This window comes from Pezoporus flaviventris, unplaced genomic scaffold (assembly GCF_033815535.1).
Source record: "Pezoporus flaviventris isolate CSIRO_AGI_PZ_B2104156 unplaced genomic scaffold, CSIRO_AGI_Pfla_v1 ptg000007l, whole genome shotgun sequence".
Taxonomy (NCBI): Eukaryota; Metazoa; Chordata; class Aves; order Psittaciformes; family Psittacidae; genus Pezoporus; species Pezoporus flaviventris.
In genome coordinates, this window is record NW_026892555.1 from 21,072,828 (window position 1) to 21,084,908 (window position 12,081).

The following is a 12,081-nucleotide window of genomic DNA, read 5'->3' on the forward strand; positions in this document are numbered from 1 at the left end:
TTTTTAAAAAGATGGAAAATCTGCTCTGCTATTACTCATGATAATATACCTCCTTCTTACTTGTTGGGTTAGTGATGTCCAAAATCTCCAATGTTTTAAAAACGTTCTTCTGCTTCCATGAAGCTTCTTGGATTTCTGGGAAACATAACACTATTTCTTCGCAGTAGTCAGCAGATCCATCATTCATTGCTGGGTGTAAATTGAGGATTGGTTGGAACAAGTTATGAATCTGAGTCAGTGTTCAGTGGCTTTGCAGAAAAATTGAGTCTTTAGGGGAAACTTGAGTGCAATCAAGATGGCCATCTGTTTCACTGTTGGCACAACCCAGAATCCAGCAGCAGTAGCTAAAAATGCCTTTGGCTACCAGGAGGCAAGAGCCAATATTTCTAAAGCTGAATACCTTAATCTAAAACTGTTAGATGTGTATAGATAGAAATCTACATAAAAGTAACTTATTTTTTCATCAGAGATAAGCACCTACCCACATGGCCTGTAGTCTTTGCAGGTGCCAGACTCCTTTGAAAATTATTTCCTTAAGTTTCAACTACAACTGTGGAGCCTATTTCACTCATATGCCAGGTCTGGCAGCCTACAGTTTGTGGAACAAAGTTCCCTGCCCTTATCTTTTTGAGACACTATCTTTATTGTTCGGTGGTAGGGTTTTCAGGGTATTTTCAAGATCCAAACCCCATAAGCACATGGTTAAAAGAGAGGACCTGGGGAAAGACTCCTCCTTCTGAAATAACTTTTGATGTTTGTTTGGATTTATGAAATGAGGCCAAGACACTGTGCCTCAGAAATGCATGTAATAAAAATGTAATGACTGTTCCAGTAACATACATCAAGTACACAATATTTAATTGTTTTGGTTACTGCTGCAAAATGCTATTTCACCAGGGTACAAATCTTGCATGTCCATTATCAGCATTTCTTCTTTAGTGCTGGCTTTATGCCACTGAAATGTGGTTACTCTTCAAATGTTAACTACAATGTTAACAATTTTAATGGCCAATTATGCATAAAGGATTCAATAAAAGATATAATATCACAGTGATGATGCCATTAAATATGTTGTCCTTCTGCCAATATGCCTCAGAAGATTAAATCCATCTTAGATTGAGCTTGATTTATGGTGACCCCAAGGAGATAAATAACTACTTGCATTGGAAAGTGAACCTTTTATAAAGCTGTGATATTTGGGTAGCAATAACTTACAATATTTTTCATCTGTAGTTGTGGAAGAACAGCGTGTACTTTTGGTTTGACCTACAAGCTTATCATCAGCTTTTCTACCAAGAAACTCTTCATCCTTTCAAAATCTGCAAGCAAGCTCAAGTAAGTTGTAAATAATGTGTTTTCCCTTCAAAAATACACTTGTTCATTCCCTTCGAAAATACATTTATTCAGTGTAAAGACTGAAAAGAAGATAGAAAGCAGAAAAGTTTCCAAACCTTGACAACCTACACCAAAGTAAATCTGGATTGTGGACAATAAGAGAAGCTCTTTGGATTGGTTCCATGGTATTTCTTGATTTAAATGTTAAACATGCATAGTTTGATTTCTAGGCTCTGCTGCCTGTTCCAGTTTTATCTATTACACTCAGCTTACCTAATCTCCCCTTTGCTACTCTGTGTCATATTTGAAACTATCTGCTTAGTGTTAAGATCAGAGATAATATTTTTCTAAATCATCTAATTGTGCTTTACCTTTGCTTCGACCTGTGTGAGTTAGAATTGCAGGGCTCACAGTCCAGACCTTAGATAATGACCTTAGTCTTGAAAATGGATCTTTCACTGGTCAGTTCTGCTTTTTCTGATTGTCAGGGCATCAATATGCTCTTTTTGCAGTTGTCATCCTTTCCATTTGATCTTTAGACCCTCACTTAACTGTTGAGAGGAACTGGTATTTCCTATAAACAAGCACCCTTAATTACGCATGCACTGTGAGTCAGGGAATTAACCGAAAGTTAACTGGCTCATCACAGGCCATGCGTGCTGATGCTGTCAATAACTGCAGAATACTCTGAGACTGCCAGGGAAGGAGGCTGCAGCAGTGTGATATCATTAGAACTCTCAACTTTTAAAATTACTTTGTGAAACTTCGGTCTGTTTTCCTTCTGCAAACCTTGTGTAGGAGTATATCGTATCTGCGTATTTCAATATATGCTGTAATAAGCAAAGCTACTTCACATGTCTTTCATGTCTTTGAAATTAATATCATAGAGAGCAGTGGCTTGCTCTCTTTGTATGGTTTATGTTACTGAGTGTCTGGACTTCCTTCCATTTGTCTTCTTTTCCTATTTGGAGATTTTACTGGGGCAAATGACAGACTTTTGTGTATTTGTCCAGAATTACCACTTGAGTGTTATTTGTACAGAAACACCAAGCAGAGGCCGAGGCTTCCTTCTGCCACACACTGGCTAACTTAAACTGCTACTCTATTTAGTTGTTTTTCCCTCCAGCTCTACTTATGGCCTGAGGCTGACTGTCTCCCCTGACAGCCCAGCCCAGTGGCTAGGGACACTGCTCACAGCAGGTTAACCATACCTAGATTGTCTTCATTTTCCTATATGTTTTGTTGTAGGCCAAATCTTAGCTAATGGTCCATGGTAGTTTTCAACTTGGTTTCATTTCACACCAGCTCATATTCTTTCTGCAGTGGTTGCATGGCCCAGGTCCTTTTTACTTATTTCCAGTGCTGGCCTGGTGGTGACAGCAGAACATCATACAATCAGTGTTACCAGGCAATTACAGAGAGCTCCATACACATGGCCATTAAAGTAAATACATCAAAACGAAATATGTGAAACTGTTCCATTAGCATAACTAACAGCTGAAATGTAACATAGCAAATCAACACATGTGCTGTAACATTTGGTATCATTCTGTAGCTTGCCTTTTAAGGCTGCACAAATATAATTCTTGTTTTCACTGGAACACTGTAAAGAGTCAAGCTGCAACCAATCTACAGGGTCTGCTTATCGAAGAGATGCCTTCCCAAATTATGTGCTCACCTTTGGCACAATAAGATAGTCATTCCAAATATTCCTAAGAGAATGTGGGTCAGATTCGCGCAACCCATCGTCATGTATATTTTACTATTTATTACAGAAAGTCACATCCAAAGTATTCTGTATGTGTTCTGCCTGCTTCCTATTAGAAACAAGAGCAAACCCGGATTGCTGTGTATCTGTTAGTCATTGTTTCATTTGTTAGGCATTTTTATGATAGAGTAAGAAAATGCGTTCCAAGGTATATATTCATTCACCCAGGAACAGAAACTACAGTGAGAATGAAATGTGATGGATAAAAATAACGATGAGTACTGGTAATCATCCAGGAACATATATGGTTATTCACTATAAACATACACACATGAGTGTAAAATAAATTGAGAAAGAAAAGCAATAAAGAAAAAGATATTGTAGTTTTGGATAAAAAATAGTTATTTATAGTTAGAAGATTTAATGCAGTTATAGCAAGCACAATATTTTAACACTAGAATCAATTTAGACAAAGGGAATTATCATCACTGTTAACTTTTAGGGTCAGACATAAGATTTATGTTAGTGGAATGTGATGACAGGGTTAAGGCAGTTTAACCTTTCCATTTTAGACCAGCCAGTGCATTGTATTCTTCCATCATATGATTCTGTTGAGCAGCTGCACAAGCCCATCGTTTAGATCAGATCAATATTCATGCCTTTGGCAGCAATACAAGGCACTTGGAGTTCAATATTTTTCGTGTTTCTTGCTTCACTCTAGTCATTCTGAAATTGCTTACCAAAGTCTTCTCATGTGGGGCTGAATTCACACCAAAACCCAAGGCCTAAGCAAGTCCTGATTTGGAAAGTCATAAATGAGGCTAAAGACTTAATCTGAATTTCTTAAGTGTTCTGTATCTTCAGATTTGTGCCATTATAAGATGCAAGCTCTGATCAAATTTCCAGATAGGTTTCTGGGTTTAATCCATCACTTATCCTAATGTAATTATAGGAAAATGTATAGCTGGCAGGTAGGGAAATTCTTTATGTGTTACAAAAGGAGCAAAATACTGAATAAATAAAGTATGATGTGCACTTGACATCGCATGCGTAAGATTTTTGTATGAATTTGATAACCTTTAAGTTCATTTAATGTCATTTTTTCCTATTAATGCTTTAGGAGATTAGCCAGTAAAACAGTTTCACTAATTCATTGAGATTCAGAAACCCACAAGACTTCCATGACATGGGAGTCAAAAAAGGCTATGAATATTCTTTTTTAAAGGATAAAATGTATTTTCCCACTATCTCTTGCTAAGTTCATTTCCCAGTGTTGAAGTCTGTGAACACAGCCACTTTTCCTCTATTTTGGCATGTCTAGAACTTGTATCAGTTGGTTTATCTGCAGTCCTTGCATGCAAATCTAGATCTACAAATGCACCTGAACCCTCAGCAAGGACACAGGGAAGGATGCTCCTTCTTTTTTCTCCCGTCTGCATTCACTTTGTCACCTTGTGAAGTTATCTTTCTACTTGGTGGGCCAAATCCCATAACAATGGGTTCTTACTAGAATTCAAGAAAAAGATGGCATTATGCCAAATCCTCAGACACTGTAAATCTGCATCCTTCAAAAGTGAAGAGGCCATCCTGATTATAGCACTGAGGGTCTGGTCCTTTATGTTAGGAAAAGTGGACTCCTGTAGCTAGCCTAACCACCTCTAAATTTCTGCTTCACATGTATTAGCCCTAACTATTCACATGTAATAGCCCTAACTATTGTTTCTGGGAAAAAAAGTCTGTATTTACCATGCTCCAGTTTTGCATGTGAAATGATACAGAACTGGGGATTGGGGGGGGGGGGGGGGGGGTGAAGGGGTGGGGTTGTGGGGGGCATAGGGCAGAAGGAGTTCTGCAGGTAGAGCAGCCTGCAAAAGCAGACCTTAAAATGGCAATATATTGTGACAGTGTTTATGTGAACAGATTGTCAACAGTTTTTGACTAGAGCTTCCTTAGTCTGGGCAATTTCTGACTCTGTAGGCTGAAAGTTTTTGTCAGCTCTAAAGAAAAGTAGCAAATATACTCAAGTTAACTCATTTCATACAAAATCACAAGGGGAAAAAAGAGTTTCATCCAAGAAACTTGTGCAATGTTTGTTTTGATTTTATTCTTAAAACTATGCTAAAAATGATCAGCCACTTAAGGAACCTGGTTAAAATATTAAGGACGTGTTTTGGACCCTTTTCACTAATTTATAGATCTCTTGTGTGATTATATGACTCATAATAGGTGGAGCAATGTAGCCCTAATGATGAACAAAATGGTTAACCCCTCTATTTTTGAAGATACTATGTCTTGGTATCATTGGACTAGTCCCTTCTAATTTGGCTATTTTATATGTTAAATGTTTTGGATCAGAGTAGAACATGATGTAAATGAAACTTTTCTAGTGTTAGGGTTTTTCAACATAACTTCCAACTTTTTGATATCACTAATTGTATCTAATTAATGCTGTCTCTGTTAAATTTAAATTTATTTGGGGATTTGCTGAGGAGGGCATAATTTAGGATAAATGTGATTATTCTCAACTTGCTATGACTCTTCTTGTGGATGTCCTAATTCTTTGACCTTACCCTTACACCTGGGGTCTTTATTGCACTGATAACATGGATAGCCACAAACCATCTTTGTTTTCAGTGATCAGATCTATGTAGAAAGGGGGTGGAATGCTGCATAAAGAGTAAATATAGTAATCATAACAACTTCTAATTGGGGAATGGATGTCAGCCATCATAGCCCTGTATTCCTCAGTGACCTGGTATCAGGAGAGTCTAAAGGGTGTGTTTCAAATCGTTAAGGTCCAGAACAATAAGAATGTAGTCTGGTGGTTTTAAATAAAGAGTCTAATAGAACAGAATTTCATTTAAAACAAACAGAAACATGATTATTCAATGTAATCAAACATTCTCTCACTATGCTTGAAATTTAAACACAACAGTTTTATTACTGCTGAACATAGAGTAAATATATTATTTTCTTCTTCTCTACCACTTTGTACATCTGCTAGTTACAGCTAGATTTCAGCAACATAAGGAAAATGCAAATTATCAGAAACCTGCATTCTTCACTGTCAAAACTGTGTGATAATAAACAGTGAAGGTGGGCTCCTCGAGGCCATCCTAGAGACAAATTTGATTATGCTACTAATCTGATTCCTTGAACATATGTTTGAATATTAGTTAGACTTTGAAAATATGAAGAAGAGAAAACATTTATAAGTACATGACATCTACTATGGCAGATTCTTTTTTCACTCGCTTTCCTAGCTGCAGTAAGAATCATGCTGTATTAGAAAGATACTCTAGAATATCTTCTTCCAAGATATTCCTGGCAGAAAGTGCTTTTTCACTGAGTTTTCAATGTTCTTTTTCATGGCAATTTCTGAAACATTTAAAAACCAAGAATTTGACTTAGGGGACTATTTGGACGAAAAAAAAAAAGAAATAAAAAAAATTACCCTATGCTTCAAGAATGAACTGATAGAGAGAATGAAACACTCTCCAGGTTCAGCTTTCTTCTGTCTGTACATGGCAAACTCTGTGTGCTCCACAAAAAAGCATACTGTAATCTCTGCTTTGCTAAGTATTTAGAACTCAGTTGTGCAGTGCTATCTCCTGTTATGGATCCTATCCCATGATAGTGTCACTCATATCAAAGAACTGTGCATGAGAATCTCCACATAGAATTACAGAATTAAATCACTTTTTCACTTTTTCACTAATTTTAACCTTAGATTTACAAATTCCCATCTATTCAGAAGAAGACACTTTCACAAGTTGGCCTAGCACATATTCTGCAAAACAGCAAAGCAACTTCATGAAGAATGCAGTTGCTGTAATGGTTGTGGTTCCTGAATCTAACAAGGATCAGTCAATATTTCCAAATAAAAATTACATTAAGGGTTAATTTGTGATCTAACTTTACTTAAAAAAGTAAAAATGGCAGGGAAGTCAGTTATGGCAATAACTGAATTTCAGGCAAAATTGTAATATTGGTGAAAACAAGGCAGGTTTCTGATAGGTTAGTATCTATCTAAATAGAGGTTAGTATAGGTTAGATAGGTTAGTATCTTAACTAGATATATGTTTAGAATATACAGCAAGGCAGTATGGGACAAATATGCATTAATTCTCTCCTCTAATGGACTGTGACCATTGGAACAGATGATGGCTTAGAATAAGTTTTCTTCTGTTTTATTGTAGTTCCTTTATGCAACTTACATTGCCCCATCTGCCAGTATGGACATTGGACTTCATCAGAGGAAGAGAAACATGATTTATCAGAAAATTGACCCAGCTTTTGAAGATCTTTTTGACCCAGCAGAAGAATATATCCTCACTGTTCTGATAGAACCGTGGATGAAGATGATGGAAGAAGACAAATATACTTACGGAAAGGTAACTCATCTGGATGATACAGCAAAAAATTCTTATGATGGTGGAAGAAAACTACAAGAGCCTTCATATGCAACCCTGTTACATTTCTAGTCAGAAAGGGAGAAGTATTATGTGGTGTTTTGCTCACCCACTCCTTTCTACACTGATGAGTGGAGCAGGCTGGGCTTTTTGCAGAGAGCAAATTTCTCATCCGAGAGGAAGGTGCAAGCCTTGTGGACCCCTTGGTCTGTGAATTAGGGAGGAATGTACCTTACTATGGCAAAATTTCTCTTTGTACTCAGGAAGTGTCATGTTTCTGTAATCTTACCATTGATCAAATAAAAATAAGCTGTGTTTCTAGAGCATTAGTACCATGATGTTAGGCCCATATTAATTCTATCATCTATTTCCTGGTGTTCAGAATTAAAGTGCAGCTACTACTTAGCATAAGAGGAAATGTGATATGGTAATCCAGCTGTATTTGCCCTGAACACTTTTTAGATAGCTGCCCTGCTGTGTAAGGTCTAACTGTGCCCTGCAGGCTTCCTGAAGCAGGTGGCTCAGTGGTCTACTCAGTTCTAATTTCAGAAAGCCTCTGAAGGCTTGAATTAAGCAGGCTCATGCAGGTCAGAGGAAATGGCTGCAATCCTGACTGTGCTTTTGACAAATCAGAAATGGTGGAGCAGTGGTGGATGCTGTGGCTCTCTGCAGTTCATACTTTCTTACAAGTTACCAGCTGCAGGTCAAACTTCTAATTCCAAGTCTTTAAGATCTCTCTCTTTTAGGTACAGAAGGAGAAACTTACAATAAGAAATCAGGAGTTGGAGGGTGGAAGTTAGTTCTTGTTCCTATTTTTCTCCACTATGACCTTAGCATCTCCATTTTTTACAGTAAATATCGTTACTTACAGCTGATACTTCTGTCAGCATGTAACGAGAATGTGCATGCATGCATTGACCCCACAAGATTCTGAATTCCTTTTGTGGCAGTTTTGTAGTACAGTGTATTTTTGTTACTATGTTGTGCATGCATGTATGAATAACCAGGAGAACAGATACCCAAAATAAAACTTGACAATGACCTTTTAAGCCTATTAAATTGTGGCCAATATTAAACATTTAAGAATATAGTATAAGAACAGGAAAAAAAAAAAGGCAGTATTGCCAGCTTCAGCACTCTGCAACTGAGGAGACGAACGAAGCAGTGGTCTTATCCACATTTTTATGTCATAATAGTCTTTGATGAGTAGGTTGGTTTTTTCCCCCCAGGGATTTATGTAAATATGTCTTGAGTAATTTTCTATCTTCAGCCTCAGTGCAGTAACGGGTTCTGTGTTTTAGCCATACAATAGGAGAAAAAAAAGTGTATCTTGGTTTTCTTGCAAACCTCTCCCTGATAATTTCACATGGTGCCCTAGTTTTGTATTTTATGAGGAACAGTGTACAATTGTTATCTTGTATTCTTAATGTTGTTATGCTTTTACATGTTTTTGTTTTACCCCACTTCGGTTACATCTCTTTGAAACTCAGGAACCCTAGACTATTTGTCCTCTCCTCTCACAGAAGGCATTCCATACCTTTATTACACTTATCACCCCCATCTGTTAATTCATATATTTGTGATGAGATGTAAGCAGTACTCAAGATCTGAATGCACTAAGGATTATTCAGTGGCAGAATCATGTTTTCTGTTTTGATCTTTGTTCTTTTCCTAATTGTTCCTTGATTCTAACTGCCTTTTGACTCCTGGTGAACTTTGAGTGGATGTGCAATATGTAAGCTAACAGCCATTTGCAATGATTCCAACATCTCTTAACAGAGTAAGAACAACTAATTGAAAGCCCAATTTGGAGCTTATTAGAATGACTTAATTTTTGTTGTCCTTTAATTCAGCTGCCCTTTTATCATGCAGATACTGAAGTGTCCTGAAATCCTGCAACTCTTCAAAGTCAATATACTTTTTTTTGCCCTGTGTTTGCAAACTTTGCTGTATCCTCACTCACTTCCTTTTCCAGATGATTTCTGATGTTTAAAGAAAACAACCTCAGAGCAGATCCCTGTGAGACTCTAATGGGAACCCCACCCCACAATAAAATTTATTTATTTCTGTATTTTGCACTTTCTACCTTACAATTAATCCACACAGGGGCTTTCCCTCTCATCCTGTGATAACTTAATCTCCTTCAGAAATGTTGAAAATTTGAACTTTGAAAAAAACCTTATCAAAATGAAATATACTAGTCCAAACACATCTGCAAAATATTCTCTTCACTTTTCAGCATCTTTTCTCAGCTTTCAGGTAAATTATTTTTTTCTAAGCTATTTCAGCTATAATTGTTCATGAACTGCAGAAAACCATGTAATTGATCTATGATTTTATTAATATGAAGTTTTTGGTCAGACATTAATATGAAGTTTTTCTATCAGACTAGTTTTAGTGTTTTGTAAATCTATATTTTCCATGTGTATTATCAAAACTAGTAGTCTAGTAGTTGATGCCAGTCCCCACTGAGTCAGGTCATGGACTCAGCCAAGTATTATACATCATTTTTATACAAAAAGGACTCTGCTTTTGAGCACTCTCCAAATACAGTGCTTTCACTGCTTCTAGTGATTGAAGAATTCCTCCAAAGTAAGAATTGAAAATATAAACTTTTGCTTTAAATTAATGTGTTTGTCAGTTTATACCTCCTTGAGTTAACTGAGGGATAGTCTATTGCCCTTTCAGTTTAGATGATGCTTTGCTTTGCACGTGTAGTTAGGTGCAGACTTCTCAGTGCCCTAATAACACAAACATCTTAATCAGAGCATGAAAAAACAAAACTAAATACTTTTGAGCACACAATACATGTGTTTGTGAAGAGTTATAATGCATAGATATAACACGACCTGTTCTAGGAGGCACTAGAGTCTCTTTGTACTAAGCACAGACTGATGCTTAGGCACACACTCCTTCTCAGCACAAAGACAAGGTCTGCTTTACGTTTTGTTCAGTCCCTGGCTCTACTCTTCCCTTTTGTTCTACCATACAGCAGGATGTATTTGGCCCATTATGAAACAAGATACTTTAACAAGAATTAGGTGAGTCCAAAATTGTTTCTTTGGGACATAATCAGCATGTATCTACATTTTTACCTTTAAATGAACATGAAAGCAGGAGATTCCCTTTTTATTGTTGACTCTCATCCTGCCTCTATCTGCTTTCTGTTTAAATTATATAAAAAATGTTTTGGATTATTTTCCTATTTACTTTTAAACTATGTTTTCTTTTAAAGGAAAGAATATCCAAAAGCACTTTATAACAGTGGAATAGAATTATTTCAAGCCTGAAGGCATTCAGATAGCACAGTGATTAGTGGGTGTTCACATGTAGACAAAAGCATAATGAATATTAATTTAAAATCGGCCTTCTCTCTCTTGCGCATAAATGCGTGTATAATAAGACCATAGCTTTCTAATCTTTGTAGTGGGTGTGCTGATCTGTATAACACATTGGCTTAATTTTGCTAAATATCCTAAAAACTGCATTTGAATGGTTTAGTCAGCTGAGAGGCTCATCAAACTATTCCTTATGCAGTTACTGATTGTTTTCATGTAACATCGAGAACTGCTCTAGTTATATACATGAAGCTTCTAATTAAATTAAAGCACACCAATGCTTCATGAGTTCTAACCATGGGCAACTTATTATTTTAAAGCATTACCTGGTATAAAACTAAGAAGGTGCCAAGAAAGTCTGAAAGCTTTCACCTTTGTTATTTAGATATTTTAGCATTCTTATTTTAAATTTCCGTTTCTGGAAGTCTGTGCCACTCTTATCTTTTTGACATTTCCCACTGAGAGTCACAGTTTTAAAAACTTTTTGTGATTCTCAGTGACAGTCTGATACATAATTTGCTGGTATAAGCAATCAGGTGCATTTTATACAATATACACAGCAGAGTATATACACAATATACACAATAGATTGTATGCACAATATAATTTAGCAATTTTTTTTTATACAAAGCTATTTTTTAAAAGATAGCTTTTTCGTGGTGTTCTGTGGAAATCCACGTTATCTTACACAGATATGAAGATTTTGTTCTACTAGAGCTTTTAATTGAATTGTTTCTCATAAAGATGTAATGTCTAGTATCTTCTAAACATCAACCTCATTACTGCCAAATGTATCCTTTTCTATCCCCTGTCACTGGCAAGGTGCCTGTTCAGTTCTCTCCATCTTTCTATAACGTGTACTGTAGGGATGACATAAGATATTATTTTTATTAGGTGGAGCTGGTGGAGGAAACTCGACAGCTGGACTCCGTATACTTTAGAAAGCTCCAGGCTTTGCATCAAGAGAGTGGTTCCAAGAAGCATGAGGTAAGACAAGTACCTACTAACAAAAACAAACTCATTTTTCTATCAGAAAGGGTTGAGTATCAGCAGTGAAAGACTGACTACTTGCCAGTTTGGAGAAGCTAGTAGTCTGACTTCTACCATTAATTCTGGGGAATGATTGACAGGTATTGTGTTAATTACAAAAATAGGTCTTCTGCCAGTAACATCAGCATCAGACCACTGTATGATTGGAGGCAGTAACAGAGTTTCCACAGAAGTCTGTGGAATGTATTTTGGGCCCTTAATCTTGAGTAAATACCTACATTTCAAGTAAATTACCAGT

The 12,081-nt window shown here is 36.6% G+C and overlaps 1 protein-coding gene across 9 annotated transcripts in view; it reads left to right on the forward strand.

Annotated features, from left to right (window-relative positions):
• RGS22 (regulator of G protein signaling 22) overlaps positions 1-12,081 on the forward strand; it is a 62,396-nt gene that overhangs the window by 28,374 nt on the left and 21,941 nt on the right. For all 9 annotated transcript variants that reach the window (XR_009742464.1, XR_009742465.1, XM_061448025.1 and 6 more), the window contains exons 14-16: positions 1,234-1,335; positions 7,243-7,437; positions 11,688-11,780. Coding sequence is in view for 7 of the 9 variants with exons in the window: in XM_061448025.1 (XP_061304009.1) it covers positions 1,234-1,335; positions 7,243-7,437; positions 11,688-11,780 (390 nt within the window). In the remaining 2 variants the exon portion in view is untranslated. The remainder of the gene's footprint in view (positions 1-1,233; positions 1,336-7,242; positions 7,438-11,687; positions 11,781-12,081) is intronic.